Genomic DNA, 27375 nt, shown 5'->3' on the forward strand with positions numbered 1-27375 from the left:
ACTATGATCACTGTAAGTCATTAAATTAAAAATTTCAGTACATATTAATTCCAGATTGCCTTTTTCAGTATTTAGTCGTTACTTTCTATCTAGTCTTTCACTTCTTTTTCATATGGTCTGCCTTACTACACAGGTGTTACATTTTCAGTAAACATTATTCAGTAGATCTTTAACAGACTAAGCCATCTTATAACACTATTTTGTAACTTGTAACACACTGTTTCTGTGTAGATCCACTATTCCAAGACCTCATATGTATAGTTTAATGATGTTTCACAGAAGCATTCCTGTGAAACTTGCAGTAATAGCTCTCCTGGAAGAAAGAAAACTGAGAAACGTGGCTTAGCTACAACCTGGAGGATGTTTATTGAATGAAATTTTCACTCTGCAGTGGAGTGTGCATTGAGATAAAACTTTCTGGCTGATTAAAACTTAGACTGGACTGAGACCTGAACTCAAGACCTTTGAATTTCACTGATAAGTGCTCTACTGACTGAGCTGCCTGAACATGACTCACGACCCATCCCCACAGCTTTACTTCCTCTAGTACCCATTCCTTCATTCTAGAAATTCATAGATGGTGGTGGCACCTGCCAAATGTAGTGTGTTTGTGGTAGTAATTCAGTGCTGCCTTCATGTTAGTTGTTACTGTGGAAAGATGTATTTCTGTCTAGTGATATAGGATTTTTTAATAAAGGAAAAGTAAATCGAAACAGTTGCTGGTTACTGACTCAACTACAAAAATATTATATTTCACAGAGCTGAGTGAAATTTAAATATTTTCTTAGTTGTACATTTTCCACTTGAAATTTTACTGCACAGTGAAATACATTGACTGTTGTAATTCTTCATGCTTTCCCGGCGATCTGTTGACATCTTGGATATTCGGGAATCCAGCCGGATGTTCGCGTTGTTCTCGCACGATATTTCAACAGCGTGCCTCGCAGTCTTCTTCAGGTGCTACCTGAAGAAGACAGCGAGGCACATTGTTTGTTGTTCCAACAAAATACCTCTGGATTTTCCAAGTATATGTTTTGTTCACAAATGTGATATTTCTTATTTCAAAAATTTTTGAATGGTTAATCTTGTAGTAGGAAATGGTTGTCTTTACTCATCCATTCTTTGCATTATGTCCACAATTTTACAATGAAGAGTCAACGTGTTTATTCACTAAAACAATTATGTACCAAAGAGATAGTCAGAATCTTCAAAGATGTAAAATGGTGTAAAATATAACTTAATCGAACAAATACAACCATGCATTCAGCAAAAAAGCTGCTCCCTTTCAATTTAACTAATTAGCTCTTGTTTATCTACATTTGCTCATTTACTTTAACACAAATTCTTAATAACTATCAAAGGACAGCAGTTACTGATATACTGTAAGATTAGAGGCATTTACACAGTGATTGTTGTTGCTATTGAAACTAGTAACAGTAATTTTCAATTCATGTATCTGTAGTGCAGACAGGCTGATTCAGCAGCCCCCACCAATCTCATTTTATGCAACCTGCTATGTTATATATAGCTTTCAAGTCCACATGAGAGATTTTCATATTCTCTTGCTCACTACACCCAAACTAGTAGTTCCTTGAAAAAAAGTATGAATAGGATCATTTTTAGGAAATTTAATGTAGTTAAATTTTGTTCTGGGATACGTTTTCATTGTACCCCATTGTTTTATAATTATTCAAGAAAAACAGTTAAAAAGACCTTCAAATGCACCCCCACTCCCACACTCACCCTCCAATTGTCAGGATTCCTAGTATGTAGTTCATGGTATCCCTCCTACCTATGTAAAAATGTTGTAGCTGCACAAATTATTTCCCACATCTGACCTTTTTTGGTAATCATTGAATGGTCTTATTATGTCTCTAGCTTAACTGAGCACTTACAAATTGTAAAACTGATGTCTCTGAAAATTTCCCCTAAAATTTTGGGAATTTTAACAGCATAAAATAAAAAATTACATTGTTGTATTCATCAGGTCTTCAGAATACAAAACTGTTGTGCTTGTAAGAATTAAGTCTGGATCAAATTGTCAACATGATTAGTCTTAGTCTAAGATTTATGAAAGTCAATTTGCTTTCGTTACCCTCATGGGCACATTTAAATTAATAATGTTGATGGAATAGATGACTATGTTAATATTGTAATAGCCCAGCCAATAGAAATAAAAAAGGTCAAAAATCAGGAATAATTTGTTACTCAGAAATTTTAGCACTGTGGTAGGAGGGAGTGCCTTGAACAACATACTGGAAATCCTGACTGGTGATGGATGAGTGTGGAGATGGAGGTGTCTTAGAAGATCACTTTTGTATGTTTTCCTGTATAACTTGAAAACTGCGGCCTCCAGCAAAAATGTATCCCAGTATAAATTTTAACTACTTTAAATTTCGTATGAAGAGATCCTGTTCTTTTTTTCTGTAGGACTAATGGTTCACATGTAGCTAGCAGGACAATATGAAAATCTCATGTTTCATTTTTGAAGGCCAGATATAAGAGTGTGGGTTGCATAAAATGACATTGATAGGGGCAACTGAATCACTCTGTATATGATTTAAACTTTCTACTGGACTGGCAGGGATTCCCTACAGACAGCTTGTAGAAGACTTTTGCACAAGGTTATATAGCTCTACTCTGAACCCTAGCGAAGGCAGAGTCTTCGTGAATAATATTTTTGAGTGGTGTGTTGCGTATTTCTAAACTGCAGTTAATCTGAAATTCATTTAAATAGCTAGTAAAGGGTACATGTATAGAAAGTCAATGCAATAATTCTCAGATTTATGAAGAGACTTCTGCAATATGTGCAGCTATTATCTTTGCACAATATTTTTAATTCTTGATTTGGCAAAATGGTACTTTATTGACTACATCACCAAAGTAAATGTTCTGCAGACCAACAAGAAGTTGAAATATGCACAACAAAGTAACATTTTTTTTCAGCAGGACAGTACAGTGAATAATACTTCATGGTGTAAATGAAACTAAACTGATTTAGAAAAGAAAAGCTATGAAAATTCACTAAGTGCCATACTTTTTGGATTGCAAAGTGATAGCTTCTATGGTGTTTTATTTTGATTACATGTAATATGAGGGATTCTTGTGTCAGTATAGTGATATGATGCTGTTTCAGAATAAAAGTGTACTGTACTATGTCTGTTTATCTCAATGATACAGGTTTGAATTATACAGTACTTTGGCTTGAGAACAAGATGCAAATGAAAAAAAGAATAAATTATTTACAATAACTGAACCAGAAAGTTATTTGGAACCCATTTAACATATTGTACCATGAAAAAATTTGTTAACTTGTTTTTTGCAGACTGATAAATCAATTTTTGAACTTACTTTTGCAAACTGAACTGCCAGTCCAGCTTGTCCATAACTGTAATAGTATTTTATAGCCTTCTCGCCATTTTCTATTTCTTCATAACCTTGATCTCCTGCAAACAAAATAGGAAATCTCCATAAACAATTTATTGTGTGTTCATTTAAGCTAATTACTAAGTAATTCAGTAATTGGGTCAGAAAATATTGATATAATTAAGTTTTGATAGATTCCTTTAATTGAGGTTTTAACTAAGAAAACCAAATAATGGTTTGCTGTTACTTTAGCAGTGCTATAAAAATTGCCCTAGTGATTTCTTATCAGATAACATATGTTATATACGGTAATAGATATTTTCATTTTTTTTTTTTTTTAATATGCTGGAGGTCTCGGCGAAATGTGTGAAGAAATATGATACCAGGGGACATATTTTCAGTGTTCAAACTTGTGGTGACGCTGTCATTTCATCAACAGCAGATGAAGTGTTCATGATATTCTTAATACTAATCATTGACTCTTTGTGATAGTTGTTTGAGTGTGTTATTAATCTTATTTAATACATTCCATATTTCTGAAGCTCATCCTTTGCTATTAAGTGAGGGCAAATCAAAAGTACCATAGGTTCTCTGCTTAGCACTTAGAAGCATAGGATAAATCTGTTAGCTGAAGCATCTTTCATACACTGTGCTAAAGTGCATAGCTTAAAAGTAATGTCAGTGCAACAGCAGGTACAAGATTTTTGAGAGATAATTGGAGGTACACATCAATTTATTTGCATTTTAAAGGTAAAAACAGAACCTCTTAACATACACAGAACAATGATATGTCTCTGTAGGGAGCAGAACTAACAGAGTGAAATTTACAGAGCATTAAATGATTGGGAGAAAACAGAAGGTGGTGTGGTGCTTTATTGAGATGAAGCGCCCTGGTGTAAATCGAGTCGAAAATATACACATAAACAGGAGAGTGATTTTGAGGTAAAGGTAATAAAAGTGTTGAGTCATTAACAGGCATGTGAACAAGACTAAAAACTTCACCAGCTGTACCTGTAAATATCTCAACACTTTTACTATATGGCGGGTTGTTATATTTACTCCTTAATTATTTGCATTCTGCCATAACCTTCCACACCATATTTGTAAATAGTATAAGTTGAAGGTAACTTCATTTTTTTCACAAGGCTTTGCTTGGACCTATCTCCAAGTTTGTATTATGAAGTTTTGTTCTGAACAGTAAACATAAGACTATGGGAAATAGTCAAATTATTGATAAATGTTATAAGCTATTTTATTGACAACAATTCCATACATGCATATAGGTGTATAACAAAAGTAAGTGGTGCCAGCACATGGATAAATTAACCAAAAGCTCACTTCTGCCTGCTTTGCACTTAGAAATCTCTCTAACTGCATTGAATTGAGGATGAGATTGCTAGTATAAATTGCACACTTTCAATTTATGGCACATTCTTCTGGGGCAGTGATTCTAATGTCAAAAGGTAATACTTATCGAAAAGTACCCAGTAAGAATACTGCATAAAGTAATGAACCAAACACCTTGCAGAAACCTCTCCAGCGATATTAGGATTCTTACACTTACATGCCGAAACACTTATTCCATAACTTTATTTGTAGTTATTAATAAGAATGAAACCTTTATGAACTGAGAAATTTACAACCATTATTTGACAAGTAAACATAGCTTCCATATACATTATGCTTCTCCATTTATGGTTCAGAAAAGTGTTATACTTTCTGCTGAAAAGGTCTAACAAGTTGTTGGCAGACATCAGGCAGGGAGTTGGACATACGCAAATATTCAAAACTAATGTAATCAAGAACTTTATTAACCATTCCTTCTACAATTTATTGGAATGTCAGAGATGTAAATTCTAGCTAACAATAATATTCACATTACCCAGATATTAACCTGACTAAACAGGATGAGTCAGGTATGGAACATCTGCTGCACTCATGTTAGAATTTCAGCAGAGATATCTGAAAAGGCTGTTGTAATATGTCACTGCATATCACTGGATGTAGTTGGTATGTCCTTGTAGACAAAACCTTTCAGCTTCCCCCTCAGAAAAAAGTCTACAGGTGTAAAATGCAGGAAACAGACTGGTCAAGGTACAGGTCGTCTGCATCCTATCCAATGATTTGGAGACAATTTGTGAAGACATGCTGTAGTACTTTGTGCACTATGAGCCAGACAGCCACTACATTGGTATCACAGGTTTCTCCTAGCCTGCCGAGCGACGTCTTCTAGTACCCATGGAAGACTGTCTGCTAAGAGGCTACTGATGTATAATTCTTGCATCCATTCAGTGTTCTATGAAAATGGGCCTATGAGCTGATGTTTCACTATCCCACACTATATGTTTGCACTCCATGGACTCTGAAATTCTGCTAGAAAAAGTCAATGGAGATTGTCAACAGACCAATAATGCATGTTTTGGTGGTTTACCTGGCCATGATTGGTAAAACTGGCTTCATTACTAAACATGATACATGACTGATCTGGAGAAGTCTTAATGCCCATGAACAGAAGTTAACATGATTGTCATAATAGTTTCCATGTAGCTTTTATTGAAGAGAGGTATGATAGGGATGGAACCTATGTCAATGGAGAATGCCTGACTCATGCCACTTTCTCATGCAATTATGCAAGAGCTAAAGTGTGGATCAACTGCAACAGCAGCAAGAATATTACTGTCTCTGTCTTCTGTTGTCACTTCTTTCCTTCTGTTACACTGTCTAGGCGTTACAATACTTTCCACATAACTGATTGAACATGTTGATAAATAATTGCCAAGATGGTTGATGTCTATTGGGATATCTTGTACCATACGCCACACCTGAATGCACTGCATTCTTTCTACACTCTCCATACACCATGAACATGTTGGGTTTTTCTGCATTGGTCAGTCCTGTCATCCACTCACAACCTTAGGCTTGGACTGTCACACACTAACTGACTAGCAAGCTGCAATGCACTCAGGGAACACACAAGCACACTGTAAGCAAACATAACAACATCTTATGATGACACAAACACATGTAGGTATGGAAACTTTTCAAAATATGGTACCTCATAAATGACTTGCACTAGAATCTTGCACAAACACCACAGACATTCCAATTTACCCAACTTCTAGTCTGTTAATGTCAATAGGCACTGTTCCCTTTAAAAAAGTGTATGTTTGCACAAAAAATACTCTTTCTGAGCATTATTACAATCTCTTCACTGGATAACAATATGAGTCCCTCACTAGCAATCCATTCCTTGAAAACAGTACGTCAATACCATTTTCCATTTTCACAATATTTGTGGTGCAGGTTTTAAGTGATGTACACTGTATATAGAGAACTGACAGTACTCTGTGTAAAGTCAGACACATGCTTAGTCTGAAATACTCCTTAAAAACAGTGGCTCGGTAATGTAAGTGGATGAACAGTGGGATTTAGAAAGTAATTACTTTTATACTATTATATGAGAGTAAATTTATATGGTCTAGAACTCATATACTACTTTCAGTTATTGTTCTTTTATGTCCATTTTAATAATTCTCTTTTATTCCCTATGATAGTAGCTTCTGATATCCTTATGTTATTCTGCAACATGGAATTTAAAAAAAAATGTGTTTGGAATGGGAATACCCCAGACCACCAAATCTAAACAGTGTAGGAGATCTGCATGTGGCAGCAGGTCAAGATGACATCTGTCTTTTGTGATACTCATAAATGACCCTAAAAACTGGGGCACAGCAGGAGATATTAGTTATTATTAAAAAGCCATTCAGTAAAGATGACATTAAAGCAGGTAAACCTGGGTGTCACATTCTGCATAATACAAAAGAATAACTGTCCCTATGATAATGTCAGTTTGACTGTCACCTGCAGTGCACTCTGAGATACCTTTGCCCATCATCAAACATAAATTCTTGAAATCATGCTACTAGTCTAAATTACTTCATTTCTTCAATGAAATGGAAAACTCACTATAGATTGAATTTCAAAAATATTCAGTACATACGTTGAAAAATAGAGTTATTTCATCGAAACATAAGAATCTTCTTCAAACCATGTTTGTTTGTTAACTTCTAACAATTAATCTAAACTTTGTCCATACATACACAGCCAGCCGAAGTGGCCGTGCGGTTAAAGGCGCTGCAGTCTGGAACCGCAAGACCGCTACGGTCGCAGGTTCGAATCCTACCTCGGGCATGGATGTTTGTGATGTCCTTAGGTTCGTTAGGTTTAACTAGTTCTAAGTTCTAGGGGACTAATGACCTCAGAAGTTGAGTTCCATAGTGCTCAGAGCCATACATACACACACACACGGTTAATTGTGCACATGCATCCACAAATATATGTGGGTTCTTAAATACATGTCATACAAACCATTGTAAATAGAGAACAAAAATGCATCTTGCTGTAAAATAAAGAAAATTATTAAAGAGAAAAATTGCTGAGATGGATAAGTCATATAAACAGAATTGGAAATCATCAGTAAGACTACAGAAACTTACTTCTCTGAATAAGTGGCATTATTTTCTGGACCTTTGAATCTGCTTGCTGTGTGTCTTTTAGAAAATAACAAATTCCATTGATGAGGTAGTAACCTGTATAGAACTGATTTATCCATCGGCTTCCACAAGCCTGTAAACAAAACAATAATTGCTATGTCTAAAACTGCATAATAGTATAAAATCTCTTAAAAATTAGGCTTTTGTCATTTAGATCACAATATTTTATTTAGTAATATTGCGTACATCATATTTAATTGCTTAATTTGTATAAGTCTTAACAAAATTTTATCTGTAGGGCTTTTTTATCAACTAACATCTGTAACTGAAACTGTGCTGTGTAGTTTCAGTTTGTATCATTACAAATGACTAATATTTATCAAAAAGCAGCATAGCACATATTTGGTGTGCAACCTATCCAAACAGCAGCACACATTAGCATGCAGTTTCTGGGATTCAGGGAGATATGTCATCCCAGGACTGAGACCAACCAAAGATTAATAACAGAAGTTGGTGTCCCACATCCAGCTAGCTGAATTCTGAGCTGATACCTATGACCCTCCTCAGTTACATGATTCACATACATATGGAAAACATTCACACACTTTCACATGGGATAACACTAGGCATAGGATAACATGAGATGCAGACATACTGGTTACATAATTTCTGGGGAAGGGGAGGGGGATGAGTAGTGGTGGCAACAGGAAGTCCACCCTCCACCACTCACACTGCCAAATCCAGTATTAACACGCAGAACCTGTGAAGGTTTGGGGTAAAGATCAGGAAAAAGAAGAAGAAATATTTAACACTTGGTAGCATACTGCATTTTGTCAAGGTTCGAAATTGTTGCTCTCTTACTGGAGTGAAAATGATTGGTGAAATTGCTGACATTTTACTTCCCACGTAATTGAAAATAATTTTGGATTTTAGTGACACAGTAGTGTCATCTGAACATGGAGAATTATGTGTAATAGATTTTTTATCATAAACCAAACAATTCAGTTAATTTTGCAAATAGTCTTTGCGGTTCTTCATAGCACATTTACATTTTGTGAGCAATATAGCACATACCACAATGCCTGGTCCATTCTGTTGGACATCAAGGGAACCACCAAGCCACATATCGTCTTTGTGATGCTTGACATCAAATCCATCACCCAATCTCTGCTCCACATTTCCTGTTAAAAAATTAGACAAGGATGGTTATAGGGATTAATACTCTTAGCTGGAGTGTTGTGTTTTATCATACCACTTGATACATATGTAATATACAACAGTATAATACTCTTCATAATTCAGGTTCTGTTTGTGATTACTATATAAGAAAAGTAACATTTTTTATGTAGGTATCAATATTTATATCTATTTTTTAAGTAGTATTTTAAGAATGGTATCGTGCAATCACTACTGAATAGAATCACAAGATAAATATGCAAATACTTCAAATTATATACTAAATATTTTGGTTTAGTTTATCTTCAGAAAACAGATCTTTTTTTTCCAATGTCTCTGATCACTACATAATGTATTTCCTCAGGTGAATCCAAAGGTATTCTTCAATGTTACTCTTTCTTTACAGTTCCATTCACCAGTAATATGTACAGTTTGTAAAATATAGTATGTGCAGAGCATGATGTAACTAAATTAATGAAGTAACTCACCTGTAGGATCAAGTGAGAGGCGTATGCAATCCTTGCTGCCTAGGACTGCACATTGATAGACTACACCTGGCTGGTGGATGCTTGCATGAGCTGGATACGTTGAATTGGCTCTGGGTGCACCAACTACAACCCTGAAAAGATATATATTTATTCATTTCATGTGGATAAGAACCTACAGACGAGTCAGCCTTTAGAAAGTGTATAGTACATGCATAAATTGGTTAAATGTACTGTGTGCTCTGTTACGTGCTAGGCAATGAAGGGATATGAAAAATAAGGAGAAAATGTGATGTAAAAAGATAGTTGCTCATTAAGTAAAGGGAGCAGGACATGTTTTATCAATGAGCAATTGAATTAGAAAAATATCATTGGTAATGTGTAGCAACAATCTTGTGTTAATAGCACCAACTTGTCACACCACGGAGCCAGTGTGCAGTCATGCTTATCCATGATTACTCAGTGACAATCCTCAGCTCAACAGAGACCTGTCCGAGCAACATAAAAGGGGTACATACCTCTTCACAGCATCCCAAACATATTCAGTTGCAATGATAAAACATGTATGATATGGTCTGTTAAGAATTAACCTGTCCACTCTGATTTGTTTTGAAAGCTATAGTGACACCACTATGGTCACACTTCGTCTTACTAAGCAAGCAGACTCACAGCCCTATATGCATGATGGACAAATGAAAGCATATTATCTATATCTATACTCTGAAAATCATTATGAAATGCATGTACGTGTATCATTTTACTGTGTGGAGTGAGGGCAGACATAACACTTAAACACATCGTGGCTGACATCTCTGCCTCCATACATGGCACTCTCTCTCAAACATGACAATTCCCACTAGGGTAACTGTCCATGCTGAAATGCCAGTATTACACTCCACTGGTCTGAGGAACATGTTGATGAATTTAAGTTGTTAACCTAGTGCCCACATTATTAGGATATTAACACTACTGCAAGCATTTATAATGTGATCAGACACAGTATTCAATAAATATTGTCCTTGGCTAGAAATGACTGGTTCAAATATTGGTAGTGGAAGAAATTTTGATAACCAATATATGTCCAGTGGGAATGTACAGTTTTTAATCACCAGTCTGAGAGTCAACATCGTAAGTCTTGAATCCCTCCACAGTTTCATGAAGGCTGAGGGTAGCAGACTCCTGTTAATTCTAACTGACCCACCTCCATAGCCAGAGCCTCTAACACACATATGTGCACAGTGCCACTCACTTCAAAGGTAAGCCAGTTTGAATCCTGGTGGTGGTTGAAATTTTTACTGCCAGTATTTGGCAGGCATTGGGAGGACGTCTGGTGGTGTAAGGTGTCTAATAATCAGTCGTGTAAAGACTAGATTAAATTTCAAATCTCTCCAATGTGTCTCATGAAGTGAGGACATGTTCACCATTGATGATGATCTGTCCATTGGCTGCCCCCTTGGTGCTATTTGAGAGGAACAGGCTATGTGCTGGCACCAAACCTCCCCCTTCTCTCATCATCGTCATTCAACACAAACATAACACTATGCTTTACACACATCCATTACAACCACCTATATTCTACAAGTATATGTACAACACACCACTCTTTCTTATGACAGGCATCTGTGGGGTATCCCGGTCAACAATGGCATACAGAATTTAGTTTTACTGACTAGTAGGATTTGATGGACTCTTTGGTACTACTCTGTTAATAGCTTACTTTCTAATATCAGATGCCATCCACTTCCTTCTCCCTCATTGTCATCAGCAACACAAAAATTTCCCTACCTGCTAGATCGCTCACATAATCCACTAAAGGTCACTCTCTGATACAGTCAAAACTAAGCAGGATGAAAGAAGGGTGAAAATAAAGAACACCTTTTTGGGTTAGGTGCCAACACTAAATAGTTTCTGAAAAATAATGGTCAAAGCTTTGACATGACTTCATCTGTCCTCTGGCATGGCACATAACCGATTGAGGTGGTAGTGAAGTAGCTAACAGCAGAGCTTCGCAGTCTTGTATCCCACATTCATATCCAATGTTATATTGTTGTTTTTCTCTCTCTTTTGTTGTCATGAAAGAATGTGACATCATTATGTTTTGTGACATCTTGAAATACAATGGAATTATTGACAAAAGAGGTAAGCATTTCAATTCTTATTAAAATCAGTTTTTATCATCACAACTCACTCAGATTAACACTTTCCAGGAAACTGTTACCAATGTTTCTTTTTTTTGTCTCCAATACGTCAGTGGGAAATTTAGTCCATGACTCCAACAAGATGTAAACCAATTAGTGAAATGGCAACAGAATGTGTACCTGCAACACCACAACATCAGGAGAGCACCTATCATCGGTTTAGGACTAAGTTTGTGACCTTACACAAAAATGCAGCCTTATTTCTATATTATTGACATCTGGGTGGGCAAAGCAATCACTCCTTATGCAACTGGCTGATTGTTAATGAAATGGGAATATTGATGTTTTTAGTAAAAGTAATTCTGTCAAAGTGTATGCCTTTATGTTAATTGTAAAACATATGCTTTTACTGACAGGTGAAGATTGACATTCACTGATTCCAGTAGAGACTTATTTTCATCACACAGTGAAGGGAAACCACAAGTATAAGTGATGCAAATTAAAATACAGGGTTTGGTCCATAATCAATTGCAGGCTCCAGCTTCTAAGCAAATGATTTGATACACTTGATTTGCCACAAAATGACTGCCAAATTAAGGGTATTTAGCTATGTTAACAAGGATGCTTCCCTAATGGTATCCATACTAATAAATATGACTGTGGCATATGTGCCTTCCCACATTGCTTGTGTTGCTCCAAATTTTTATATGTTGAATGTTCTTGTGATAGATATGGCCATGGAGGGCACATGATTCTGTTGAAGAATGAAAGCAAAAATGAGAGCAGAACACGAAATGCTACAGGTCAATTTTCAGTTATCATTAATTATGTAAAATTTGCAATAATAAAATCTATTTTTAATATGATATGAAATTCTCATTTCTTTTATCAATGATTCCATTGTATGAGCATTTCACAGTGTCACCAAAAATATTTATGTACATACTTCTGTGATGACAAAAGAGGGAAAAAGGATAAAAGACTGGATTTGAACACGGTGTGCAAAAGTTTAATTCTGTGGTCTAGTAATTATGCTACCAACTCACTTCAAGGCACAATGTGAGAGAGGACTAATCAAGTGGCGTCTAAACTTTGACTGCCTTTTCTCGAAAACTACTGCATGTTGGCACCGAAGCTAAATAAGTGTCCCTTTATTTTCAACCTTCTTTCATCCCACCATGTGACCTACAATGGGCTTCCTTTCTAGACAGGTATACATTGATGAGCCACATTATTATGACCAGTGTCCACTGTAAGTCTAAATGCCACCTGGTGGCATTGTAGTCGCATGACACAGTGAGGAAAGTATAGAAGCATAACATGGATGAATCAGGAATCATCCATGCAGTGATACAGCCCACAGTTAGGTAATCCAGGGACATAAACAACTTCGACAAGGAAAGTCTGTTATGGCTTTGTGCCTGGGAACAAGCATCTCAAAAACAGTGAAGCTGGTCAGCTGTTTGCGAGCTGCTATCCTGAACATCTATAGAAAGTACTTGAACATTGGTGAAACGATGAGTAGGCAACAAGGTGTTGGACATACACATCTCAACACAGAGTGTGGAGGTCAGAGGCTTGCCCGCTCTGTAAAGCAGGATATGTGGTAATCTGTGGCAGATATGATGATGGAGTACAACACTGGTACAGGTATACTGTATGAGTTTCAGAGCACACTGTCATTGCACATTCCTGAATGTGGGGCTCCACAGTAGATGAAACCAATGTGTTCTCGTGTTGACTCAATGAGATCATCAATAACAATTGAAATGGGCGTGGGATCATTGAGTCTGGACTATGACTCAATAGCGGCACGTGAACCTGGTCAGATTGACTATGTTTCTTGTTACATCAAATCCGTGGTGCCCAGATATAGGATCATCCTGGTAAATGGCTGCTGGAAACATGCACCACGTCACAGACGAGGGCCAGTGTGGCCATTGTTGTGCTAGGGGGGTCAGTCACCTTTGCTCCCATGGTACCTGTGGTCGTGATCGAAGGTCCAATGATGACAGTGGACCACGTGAACATTGTTGTGGGACACCTGCATCCCATCATGCTCGACATCTTCCCCAATGGTGACGCCAACTATCCATTTCACAACGTCCTAAAGTGCTTTGAAGATCATGGTAGTGAGCCCATGTTGACATGTTGGCCACCAGATTATCGTGGAATGAATCTGATGGAACATACATGGAACAAACCTGGAGCCAGCTCCGCGCCCACAAACTATCAACCATTAATTTACGTAAATTGCGTTACTTAAGCATGGAGGTCTGGTGTCACTTACCTCTGGAAACCTATTAAGGATTTTTCGATCCATGCCACGCAGAATCGGTAGCGTACCGGTATTGTGTTCTAAAGGTGGACTGGCATGCTATTATGCAGGTGCTCGATAAGTTTTAGCTCACTGGTGTTAAGTTGCACTACTATTTGTCAATAGGATAAGTTTTAACAGTCCGATTTACGCCAGTAAAATATTTTCATTGAATGATTTTGGATTTGTAGAAAGTTCGTTTTTGTGTGTCAGTGTGTAAGGGGAAAAATGTGGAAGACATTGCAATTCCTTGGTCGTGTCTTTACGTTGTTATGTAACTACAGTTGCAGATTCCCTGTTGGCCCTTTGCTACTGATTTCTGATAAATATAGCCTTCGATCAGAAATTGGTAGCTAAGGTAGAATATTCAAAATTTCTAGGTGTATGCATTGGTAAGGGGCTGAACTGGAAAAAACACACTGAAGATATGCTGAAACGTTTGAGTTCAGCTTCTTATGCTATTGGGGTCATTGCAAATTTTGGCGATATACATCTCAGTAAATTAGGTTACCACGCCTATTTTCATTCTCTGCTTTCGTATGGCATCATATTCTGGGGTAACTCATCATTGAGTAAAAGAGTGTTCATTGCACAAAAGCGTGTAATCAGAATAATTGCTGGAACTCATCCAAGATCATCCTGCAGACACTTATTTAAAGGGCTAGAAATCTTCACTGTAGCCTCACAATATATATATATTCACTTATGAAATTTGTTATTAACAATCCGAACGAATTCAAAAGTAATAGCAATGTACATGGCTACAACACTAGGAGAAAGGATGATCTTCACTGCACAAGGTTAAATCTAACTTTGGCTCAGAAGGGGGTAAATTATGCTGCCTAAAAGTCTTTTGTCATTTACCTAACAGCATCAAAAGTCTGACAGATAGCCATACACCATTTAAAAGGAAACTAAAAGAATTTCTTAATGGCAACTCCTTCTACTCATTAGATGAATTTTTGGACATATACTAAGTGGGTAATTCCCCCAACCCCCACAAAAAAAAGAATTAAAAATATTAAGTGTCGTGTAATGTTTTGTGTAATGTAATATCTTGTATATAGACACCTTTTATTAACCTGCCACGTTCCACATCATTACGAAGTAATCTAATTTAAGTACCAAGTAATCCTCCTATAGTGGTGTCCGGCTGTAAGTTATATCGGGGTGCAGTGCGTGGGAAAACTGACCACAGTAGGCATCCTGAGACCGAAGTCAGCGATGCTTGCTGACGTGTTTGCAAAAAAAACAGGATGTGGCAGCGACACAGGAAAGACACCGACTGCTGCCGCTGGGCTTCAAATGGTGAGCGTGTCCGACCGCAGAAGTTTATCGAGGAGGGGGGTGAGGGGAGGAAGCGAGACCTTAAAATTGCCACGGAATAGTAAGTTATACAGAAATTACTAAAGCCTTAACATTGACCATTGTGAATAACACAAGTGATACAAATGGCAAAACGACAGGTCTGCCGCTGGTTAGGTTAGGTTAGGTTATCACGAGAAATCACTTATAGAAGTTTATGAGGATCCTGTAATAAAAATGGAAATGTCGTGTGGCTAGGGCCTCCCGTCGGGTAGACCGTTCGCCTGGTGCAGGTCTTTCGATTTGACGCCACTTCGGCGACCTGCGCGTCGATGGGGATGAAATGATGATGATTAGGACAACACAACACCCAGTCCCTGAGCGGAGAAAATTTCCGACCCAGCCGGGAATCGAACCCGGGCCCTTAGGATTGACAGTCTGTCACGCTGACCACTCAGCTACCGGGGCGGACAGGATCCTGTAATGACTAAAGCTCTGTACTCCAAATTTCAGTGGGAGGGTGGGATTTATTCTCGCGACTTCGTATACCGAAACTACACTTCTCGATCCGCATCGGAGTACTACGGGGTTTTGATTGTAGTAAAAGTCTCATTACGTACGAAGCTAGCCAGACGAAAGTCGACATACGGTGCTACCTCCAATAGAGACCATACTGCACTTTGGGCTCGGCGTATCATCGTACGGAGCTCAGATCGCTAACGAGAGGAGTATGATTCCATTACACTTTCTGAGAAGACTCACCACAGATTTCTGTAACTACGAGAGATTAATGACACTCCGAAAATCAGGTTTTCATAATTTTTGTATACAGCATTCACGTAATTAAGCGTAAGAATTAGTAATCCGCCGGTTTAATGCAAATCTGCCATCCACACACATTGTACTGTTTCACGTTCGGGTCACTGTGTTTCGTCTCCACAGATTTGTATGTTTTCTATGTCCAACATATTACTCTCTCATCAGCCTCGTTGCAAAACCAGCCTAGCATTCATTAAGATGAAAATGAGAAGAACGCAAGACACTGATGGCAAAGACGCCAATCTTTTTCAGTTGATCTGTCATGCAACTGACGTCCAGCATCGAATTGTTATATGGTGTGGTTAAAGCTATAACAGATATGATAACAATCGGAAGAGTGTGACATTAGACATTTTGTCAAGTAAATGCTGCGAGTTAACTAAAATGTCGAAGCCAACACTTCACCAGACAGCGTCCTCGACATTTCAACAAAAGAAATGTGCACTAATCGTAACAACCGATAGAAGAAGTTGCGGCAACAGTGAACCGTATGGATACTCGTTTATTTCTCGTTGCGTAGCTGCACTGGCTACTGTAGAACATAATACCTGCTAATGCAGTGCACCCCAGAAAACCACTAAACGCTCTACTCCAGATTTTGACGAAATATGTCCACGTACATTCTGTTTTTAGAGATTAATTTCATCCATTTTTGCTGAATGAGAGGCCGTGCTTGCACGTAGTTTTCAGGCTTTACTTGTCAGCTTCAAAGATAATGTTCGGTAATACTAACCACGTTTTTAAACACACGACGAGTTTAGGGAGAGCATCCTCTCATCACAAGAAAAATAGACGGATTTCTCTGCCACGCTTCCAAAAGAAATTATTTACGCTATAGATGAGATATCGCGATTGTGTCACGTTATTTGTCAGCTTCAACCGTGCCGGACTAAATAGGGGGAGGCTCGCCACGGTCCTCTCACCCTGTGGGGGTTCCGAATCTCGAGGACCTCAGGATTTGGCCCCCGTACCCAATCCCCCACGACGATATCATTTTTAATCAAATCTCTAACAAGGTCAAAACATGTTCAGCAAATAAGAGACAGCACGTGCGCAAAATATAAAACATAGGTACCTAATTACCTTTTATTATGGTTTGTCAGTTGTCAATGGGTGTGTTCAGAATTTCTGTAAAACGTTGCATGAAGCTTAAAAGCTGTAAAATGGTAACCAGTTGCCTGCTAGACGCAATTATTTTACGTGAAACGTTCTTTGACACCTAAGCCATCCACACAAGTGTACTATAAGTAGAATTCAAAAATATGTGCATAAGTGCAGTGAAAAGCTTACCAGTGATATATTTTTTTTTTAAAACTAAAGTATTACAGTCTAAAAATTACTTTTTCATAGGTTATACTGTTTATTTTATGAATATGAAAATTCAACTAGATCAACTGCATGATACGTCAAGAAATAATCAACAGCTGCTGGAAAATGAAGGGCTGCATATTGCGTTGTGCAGGGCTTCAGGTTATAATATCGTCCCGTCAGTGTCACTTGTATTTGGAGAGTACAACGAAAAATTCGAGAAATCAATCCAAAAGCTCAGTTCAGTCCCGGTGCTAATCATTCATTCATTCCTTAAATCTTTGTGGAGTTCATACATTCACATGTGTTCCCTCTAGCGTCACCTGTTTATAACTGTAGATAAGTTACATTCATTCATCTCGTATTTTACATATAGATGTGAATTACTCGTAGTGAAAACAGGAGAAAGTCTGAAACGATTGTCTGCTACTGGCTACAGGGCTCATTACAGTGTGAAGAAAATGTGGGAACAATTGTGAGCACTTTGGATCATATGCGAGATTCATGCAAGCTTACTCCTTCCAGCTTCCAGCTATATATGTTTTCACGTTTTTGAACTGTATTAACTTTCGGCACTCGGTACTGGAGGAGGTGAAACAATTCTAAAATATCTACAATCCCCAAAATGACTTTAGATTAAGGACTCGGCAAATTAAAAACTCTGAATGAGGTTTCAGCGACAGAACGGCCCACAATTATGGACAATGCTGTTACTTTCGGCCCTAAAAAATATGGACATCAACAATCCACGACGATGAAAAGTAAATAAAACAAAGTCTCATGACGCTGGATCATTGATTCAGGAAGAAGTTTGTTGATCAATGTTTGAATGCATAGATCGATTTATACAAGACTTGCCAAAATGATACATGGCCCTGAAAAAATCACCATAATTTTCCATACCGTTGAAATAAAATTTATGCTTGAAGCTTCTGATGAGGCTCTGGCTGTATCACTGGAGAATCTGGTAGAATTTTACGATGAGTTTGGTAAGGAGCAGAAACTGCCAGAAATAAGAAGGTATCATAAGCTCCCGTGCAGCCGATAAGTGTAGGTATTTAAGTGTGGATGATCATGTTGCTGCTAGATGGACAGTCCAAGATATCCTTCAATTTGTGATTGAACTGGACTTCAGGGAATCATTACCCCGTACATCACTCATAATTAAATACTTCTGGATCATATGTGTGTCAGTTACATCATGCAAGACAAGTTCTTCTAAACTGAAACTAACAAAAAACTATCTTCGCTCTACGATGAATCAAAAAGGCATAGCCTATCTGTCCATTTCATCAATTGAAAGAAAACTTTCAAATCAAACAGATTTCAACGACCCTATTGAGGATTTCAGTAAAATAAAGCCACGAAAACATATACTGTAATAATATCAATAACAATAACTATCTCGTACTAAAGCTACGGAACTAACTAATATTATAATTGTACAAACTTAGTTTCCAGACGCATAAAATAGAAGGTAGTTTTCTTATTCTATTCTTTGTTATTTCTTTGCACTCTACCTAATGGTTGCTGTGCTAAAACTTGATTCGTATCGTAAGCTTCTCATCTATATCTCTAAGTGTGTGTAACGCAGTTACCAAAGCGCAGAGTACACACGTTATAATAACTTGATTTCGAACAGATCCATTTCTAAGCAGACTGAGCCCCGTTTAATTTCGCCAGCCTGGTTCTCCAACGGGCTTAGTTTAGCACTAGGTGCAACCACAATGTTCACTACTGCTAATTACATTGCAAAAGGAATGAAACAATTCTTTTGGAAGGTAAGGCAATGAGGTCTATCTAAGGCATCTCCCTGCGACTGGGACGCATAATCGCTTGGAACACGTCGTGTGTACAATCATGTAATTAGCATTATTGAACATGGTGGTTACAGCTGACAAGTATCTTTCACAAAGCTTACAGGTTGTTTGAAAGTGGAAAGTTTTCTGAGAAAAGCGTTACATTAGTGGACACCAGAACCACCACATCAGTATGCAGAAATTTGTATAAACCAGATGAGGATTGCGCACCACATCAATACAACATGTATTCTGTCTTGCAGCCAAATACAGTTTCTGCCAACAAGTCAGCCTGTGACACTCTTCGGCTGTAAATCCGCTCCTGAGATCAACTTGAGCAAGCACACAAGTGATATTCCACCATAAACAAAGATATCGATTGATCTGCAGCGGATACTAATTTGAGTTCCGGCAGCAAGCATCTCTGAAATCATCGCTCGTTGGAGCAGAAGAGCAGAATCGTCAACAACGCTGGACACCTTGTGTTAGTCAGACAATGGAATTGTCTGAAACAAAATGATAATAGATTTTTCCGCCTTACTCTGCCCAAGTATGTCAGCGAGGTTTTCGCAGAGAAACAGTTTAGCAAACAGAAAACGGTGCTTCCCCGACAACTGGCTTGCAGCGACCTTGCGCCACACGTTTACTCCAGCCGGTTTCTGGGAATCAGACAGGCGAAGCGCGCACGCCAGACACGCCACAAGATTCTGAGTAGCTCTGTTGCCCTTCAGGCGAACTCGGGAACGGCGGTATGCGAAAATGGCGCTACGTGATTCACCTGAAGAGAGAATAATTTCAGTATTCCACAACGTCTGGAGGCGAGTAGGACGCGACATCCAAATTCAGCGCTTATGATGCAGTCACGCCCTCCTGTTCAATGGCATTACACCGCGCGAACAACAACAATTTCATTGGTATTAAAGTCGACCATTAGGCGCAAGCAATTAGTGACCGACAGAAAATTTATATCCGCATTAGCTCCGTCTGACTTACTTTTTATTTCTCGTTCTTAAGTGACTGAATGGATGCACAAATTGTCCGCTATGCAAAACTATGACCGAAAGCTTCTAAATTTGTTGTCAATGTTTTTAGGGCACAGAGATGGTGTTGATACCATCAAAAATTTATTTCCGTTATGTTGGTACAAGGCGCAGTAAAGCATGTTAAATATCAACTTTTTCTACTTGGTTCTGGTTGTCTGGCCTTCTAAAAAACCGCACAAGTGTGAGTAGGAATCGCGCTCTGAGACTTCTGCAGAAACTTAATTACGTATATAGATAGTTAATCCATAGGTTCTGATGACTGACTTTGCGAGTATCAAGATATGTGACATCAATGGCTGTATATTTTGACTGCATTGACTTCGAAATTTAATTTTTTTTTGCACCGCCAATGGTTCGTAGACCCTAGTATTTGGCATAAATTTCTATCTGATACCTCTACCCGTTCATTAGAAATAGGGATCTTAAAGAGACGGTCACATAGAGAGGTGGTCAAGATATGGTAAAAAATATTTATTATGTCATATAATTACACGTTAACGTTTTTCAGATTTTTTTCTTTACTTCCTGCGAATTCTTTTTCTTGACAAATTTTATGGTTCAATATCAATGGTTTTGAAGAGTGAGTTCGCAAGTATCAAATTATGTTACATAAATGGCCGTATCTTTGGATTAGAGTGTTTAAATTTTTTTACACCGCTAAGGGACCGTAGACCTTAGTATTTCACACAAATTTCAGCTTAACACCTCAACTCGTTCTTGTGAAAAAGGGTTTTAACAATCGGACTGACAGATGGACAACAAAATGATCGGATAAAGTTTCCGTCTTTACCGATTGGGGTACGGAACCTTAAAAAGACGTATTGTTGGCATTGCATTAAAATACATGAACTGGTATACCACAGCGGCATAAAATGTGTTTCTGTCTTCATTTCCAACATTTTTCCGATATCCTACCAATGCTCCGAAGCCTGGTCGCTGCTTTCTCTTGAAGAAACAGTTCACGGCTTACAAGAAGAAGAAACCATAAGAAAGCTTGATGCAAGATGGGTGCCGCAGTTGCTGGAAGCTGACAAAAAAACAAAAAAAATGTGAAAGAAAATGGAATCTCAGAAGTGGACTGCATTGGTTTTACGTGGCGAAGAATGACAAACACGCTGTTACACGCGTTGTCATAATATTCTGGTTGATGGGGCTGACATGCTTTTCAGGGGAGATATCTCAGCCACAATTGGCCGCATGTCTGTATAGCCTGTATAACCTCGTCGCTGGCGCGTCAGCTGCCGGCGGTATGTGAAATGCATGGCAGACGAAGTGACCTCCACTCGTGGCGTGACGTCATAGCCGCGCTCACCGGGGCCGAGCGCTCACCTTGTGTTGTTGGCTGTAGACGCAAGTTCCGAAAGCCCGAGGCGCCAAGAATTCTGTACCTCAATGCTAAAACCACTCGCGTGAATATCTCGCTACGTTGACTAGTTACAGTGAAGGTAGTTTTACTTTTAAGGCATAAGGGCGTTCAACAGCAGTGCTGCAAATTACGTGACACTGCGATTGACAAAATGTACATCCAGGAGGGGGACTGGCACGGACCACAGTGAAGGTTTAAAATGGTTCAAATGGCTCTGAGGACTAGGGGACTTAACTTCTGAGGCCATAAGTCCCCTAGAACTTAGAACTACTTAAACCTAACTAACCTAAGGACATTACACACATCCATGCCCGAGGCAGGATTCGAACCTGCGACCGTAGCGGTCGCGCGGTTCAAGACTGTAGCGCCTAGAACCGATCGGCCACCTAGCCCGGCCCACAGTGAAGGGAGTTTTTCTTTTCACGTATAAGGTCGTACACCTGCAGCGCTTCAAATTACGTGAAATACTGCGACCTTCAACTGTGCATGAGAGGAATAGGCACGGACCCAAGGGGATGCAAGGGGTAGGCCTGGCGGTGGGGAGGGGGCAGGGGTGGATCCTCCTCCCCAAAGAATATTTTACTAAAGGCGTTTATATTTTTATGTATATCATTTACATGTTTCTTAGATAACTTTCGAAAAATACACATGAAAACAATCTAAAAATGGCAAGAAATTCTAGAAAAATTCAAGTTATGTTTAACGTTGGACCATTTTCTGTTGTAACTAGATGGCCTGTCTACATGGATGCACTTGTGGGTTGTCCGACTGCAGCGAGTATTCCAGCCACAGCATCCATCACAGGCTGAGCCTGCCTGCTGACAACAACAAATCCGACAGGGTTCGTGAGCACACAGGCAGGTTGTATATTATACTAGGGAGCCCGACAACGCTTCGTAATTTGCTAAATACGTATGGGATTTGGATGTACGTCATAATCTTCTTCTCCCCCTCCTTTCTCTGCCCATCTCATACCCCCTCCTACTCTCTCTATTTCGTCTTCCCCACTCTTTCTCTAACTGCTCCCTCCTCTGTTGCTCCATCTCCTCCCCCTCCTGTCCCTCTCTCTCTCTCTCTCTCTCTCTATCTGCAAACGAAACCATGATTGGGAACTGAAATCACTTAAAATGAATGGCTAAATTGGTTAGGATGTTTGCTATTCGGGGTAGCTTCAATAACAGCTAGTCTAACGATATAAATGCCCTGATATCGTAATCAAAACTGACTGTGAGATATTTATCACTGTATCTGGTAAAAATCTGACGCACATCGGTCGAGAAGCAACCGTCGAAATGTTTATTAGAGAGTAGTGTAAAAATTGCAAAAGTCTGAAATAAATCAGTCAAGAACTTTTCGACATTTGGTAACAGTGGTTTATATCTATATAGTAGTATCGATTATTGTTATTATTATTAAAACGTAGGTAGCTGTGGTAAGATACAACTGGCACTGTCAGGCAAACCCAGCTGGTGTGCTATTTCACAAGCACTACGAGCGCTGAGGAATGTACACGTCATATTCCGAGAACAATGGAACCTTAAAGGTTCTATCGAAGCAGTATATTTTCTTAGTCCAGTCAGCTCCATTAAAGTGCGATAATCCAGAACGAAAGGAGATAGGTAATGGACAACAGCGCGGTTCGATGTAGGCCATACGTGATTAGTTTTACTCACTAGATAATGTACCACACATCCAGGAACAGTTTCAGACGTTACAGTACTTCTACAATGAGAATAACATCTCTGTTCCTGTGATGGCAATCGACTTTGTTACCGAACGATGTAACTCTGAGGTTCTGACAATTGAATAATTTTTAGATGAAAGTAAGTTGATATCCCGTCTACTATCTGACTAAAAAGGACCATTGAGTTTTAACTCAGTAGGCCTGCAATTCGACTGTGTGCGTGTATGCAGTATCATCGTTATGCAAATGCACCTGCGAGGTGCTAAACTCGACAGACAGCTCCCATTAAGAGGTAACTTGAGCGTATGCGCCACCGAGCCAAGCTTTGGCACAAAAGTAGTGACGTGCTCCAACACTCTTCAATGTAAAGCTCACCTGAAGATGGCTGAATGGTTGCCAGCCGAAAAATCGTGGCAAGATGTCGATCTCATCTGGCTGCAATCCCAAAACCTCAATAGGCGGGAAAAACTTCAAGAATCAAGTATTTACTTCCTTAAAAAGGCATGAAACATCTTCTGCCCGTTTCCCAGCGTTTGTGGATGGTAAAAGAATAAATATAAAATAAATAAAAAATGATGTACATACAAAAAAGCCACGTGGATTTCTGCCCTCCAATATATGTCGCAAAATTCTCAGTTCTTATTGCTAAGATTTTGATTGTGATGTGCATGACATGTATCTCATGTCGTACGTCGCATGACATGCAGAAATGAATGAGGTAGGTAACGGAACTGACGTTTACTTATTATTTACCGGTAACAGCCCCGCCCCCCCCCCCCCCACCTTCCCCATAGCCTCGATTCTTCAAACAATCGAACTAACATGTACGAAACAGCTTAAAACGTCTTATTACTTTACAAAAGATTTACTGTGTTAAATACTTCACATTAGGCATGCAAAATATTTATCTTTGAAGATGATGTAGTTTTTCACGCGTCTCAAAGTTTATGACGTCATATCTCCTGAACTACACTACTGGCCATTAAAATGTTTACTTTAGACGGTGCTCCTTATATAATCAAAGCAGGAAAAGCTCTGCGAGTATTGTATCACAATTTGATTCATATGACGTGCTGTGCTCATGGAGTACATCGCCTTGCTGAAGAAGTACGTTCCACGTTTGTGAATGTAAATAAACTGATCTCATCCACAAAGAAAGTGTTTGTAAAGGCTCTTGCTCGCATCAAGACCTACAAAGAAAAACTATCAAATGTGATTTTACCTCCCGAACCAGTGGTAACTCGTTGGGGTACGTGAGTCGAAGCTGGGTTGTTATACAGTGAACATTTCGAGGCCGTTGGAGGCGTAGTAAACGGCTTCGATAGTGCAGAGGTTTTGGGAGTTTGCCAGTGCAAGGAAGCTTTTAACGATTCCGGGATTAAAGAAGACATTGCTGTGATTAGCACTCATTTTTCTCATATACCTGAAAGTATTAAAATTTGAAGTTTTACCAGAAACAGTAAGTGTCAACAAAGCATCTAAATTCAAATACTGCCCAGTTACCTCAGTTGATGTAGAACGGTCCTCTTCTGCTTATAAAGATGTTTTGAGTGATCGAAGACACAAACTTACTACCGAACATTTGGAACAGCACTTGGTCGTTTATGTTTACAACAGTAGAAACATTTAAAATAAATTGTAAATGATGCTTTAGCCCAGTAGTACTAGTTAAAAGTTAATGCTGTTCAAACAAATTCATGATTGTATGTTGTTTTTTAAATAAAATATTACGCAGGTTTTGAGCGTGCCCCTCTGGGTGGGATATATCCCGAAGTTGGTCGTTTATATATAGATTGTTTCGCTGCGACTCACTCGCATCGCATCCGCTTGTTACCGACAACAATAACAAAGAAGGAACAATTCCTGACACACGATATGCGTCTCCATTTTGCAAATTTTTAGAAAATAATCCCAGAAAGGCCCCCTTCCTAACCTCTACCAGAAAGTATTCAGAAAATGTACCGATTTTTCGCTTGGCCGGTGCTCTTCCTCGTAATTGGTATGCACAGGTTCGACTTTGAGATATAATGCAGGCAGTAACTACAATGTTTTTTTTATTATTTGATCTTGCATATTTCGACACATTTCATGCATTTTTAAGCATTTTGAGGTTCTTATGATTCATATGATCCGGTCTCTAATCATAAAAAAAATGGTTCAAATGGCTCTGAGCACTAGGGGACTTAACATCAGTCCCCTAGAACTTAGAGCTACTTAAACCTAACTAACCTAAGGACATCACATACATGCATGCCCGACGCAGGATTCGAACCTGCGACCGTAGCGGTCGCGCGGTTCCAGACTGAAGCGCCTAGAACCGCTCGGCCACACTGGTCGGCTCTCTAATCATCACACAGCCTCTCAATCCATGATGTTTGATTTCGTTAACTCCTTCCCTCAAGTTTCTTTCTCAGGCAGTGTGGAAGCACATCGATCGTCATGTTCGTTGTGTGAATCCTCCGCCACCCTCCATTAGTTGTGAGAAGACGTGTAGACAGCGTGGCTCTAGATATCAGTGTCTAGTTATCAGCACCAGAGTGAGTCACTTCCAGCTCGTCTAGATGTTGCGCGTGCTGAACGCGGCGAGTACTCTGGATACTGCCAGGTAACTCAACAACGTACTGTCAGTATGTGTACCGGGGAGGAGTGCCCACCGCAGAAACGGGGGTTCCTGGTAGCGTGTCTGGGGTCACGCCGCTGAGCGGAACGGGCTGGCCGGCATTGGCCGCCTTATCAGTGGCGCGCCGGATGCGATGCCCACCCTGCTCCTCTCTTTTTACGCGCCGACGGCCCACGCCTTATCGCAGCAAGTGAACCCGCCCTGCAGGCGTCACGTCCGCCCGCCAGCCGGCTAAACGCGCCATCCATCCGTCCGTCGCTGCAGTTGCCGCTTCTGTTGGCCGGAGGGAGAGCTTCGGTTTACACTGAGGTGACGAAAGTCATGCGGCACCTCCTAATATTTTGTCGGACCTCCTTTTGCCCGGCGTAGCGCAGCAGCTCGGTTTGGCATTGACTCAAAAAGTCATTGGAAATCCCTTGCAGATAAAGGGTGATCAAAAAGTCAGTATAAATTTGAAAACTTAATAAACCACGGAATAATGTAGACACAGAGGTAAAAATTGACACACATGCTTGGAATGACATGGGGTTTTATTAGAACCAAAAAAAAAAAAACAAATTTCACAAAATGTCCGACAGATGGCGCGTGAAAGATCTCTTGCGCCCGTCGTTTGGTGATGATCGTGTTCTCAGCCGCCACTTTCGTCATGCTTGGTCTCCCAGGTCCCCAGACCTCAGTCCGTGCGATTATTGACTTTGGAGTTACCTGAAGTCGCAAGTGTATCGTGATCGACCGACATCTCTAGGGATGCTGAAAGACAACATCCGGCGCCAATGCCTCACCATAACTCCGGACATGACTTACAGTGCTGTTCACAACATTATTCCTCGACTACAACTATTGTTGAGGAATGATGGTGGACATATTGGGCATTTCCTGTAATGAACATCATCTTTGCTTTGTCTTACTTTGTTGGCTCTGAGCACTATGGGACTTAACATCTTAGGTCATCAGTCCCCTAGAACTTACAACTACTTAAACCTAACTAACCTAAGGACACCACACACATCCAAGCCCGAGGCAGGATTCGAACCTGCGACCGTAGCAGTCACGCGGTTCCGGACTGAGCGCCTAGAACCGCGAGACCACCGCGGCCGGCTCTTACTTTGTTATGCTAATTATTGCTATTCTGATCAGATGAAGCGCCACCTATCGGAAATTTTTTGAACTTTTGCATTTGTTTGGTTCTAATAAAACCCCATGTCATTCCTAGCATGTGTGTCAATTTGTACCTCTCTATCTACATTATTCCGTGATTTATTCAGTTTTCAAAGTTATACTCACTTTTTGATCACCCAGTATATTGAGCCATGCTGCCCCAATAGTGGATCCATAACTGCGAAAGTGATGCCGGGGCAGGATTTTGTGCAGGAACTGCCCTCTCTATTATGTCCAATAATGTTGGACGGGATTCATGTCGAGTGATCTGGGTGAACAAACCTTTCGCTCGAATTTT

The 27375-nt window shown here is 39.4% G+C and overlaps 1 protein-coding gene across 2 annotated transcripts in view; it reads right to left on the reverse strand.

Annotated features, from left to right (window-relative positions):
* LOC124798036 (integrin alpha-PS4-like) overlaps positions 1 to 27375 on the reverse strand; it is a 179330-nt gene that overhangs the window by 80989 nt on the left and 70966 nt on the right. For both annotated transcript variants that reach the window (XM_047261256.1, XM_047261255.1), the window contains exons 2-5: positions 9524 to 9654; positions 8934 to 9040; positions 7863 to 7992; positions 3352 to 3446 (exon numbers count right to left, since the gene is read on the reverse strand). In XM_047261256.1, the coding sequence (XP_047117212.1) occupies positions 3352 to 3446; positions 7863 to 7992; positions 8934 to 9040; positions 9524 to 9654 (463 nt within the window). The remainder of the gene's footprint in view (positions 1 to 3351; positions 3447 to 7862; positions 7993 to 8933; positions 9041 to 9523; positions 9655 to 27375) is intronic.

Source organism: Schistocerca piceifrons, chromosome 5 (assembly GCF_021461385.2).
Source record: "Schistocerca piceifrons isolate TAMUIC-IGC-003096 chromosome 5, iqSchPice1.1, whole genome shotgun sequence".
NCBI lineage: Eukaryota > Metazoa > Arthropoda > Insecta > Orthoptera > Acrididae > Schistocerca > Schistocerca piceifrons.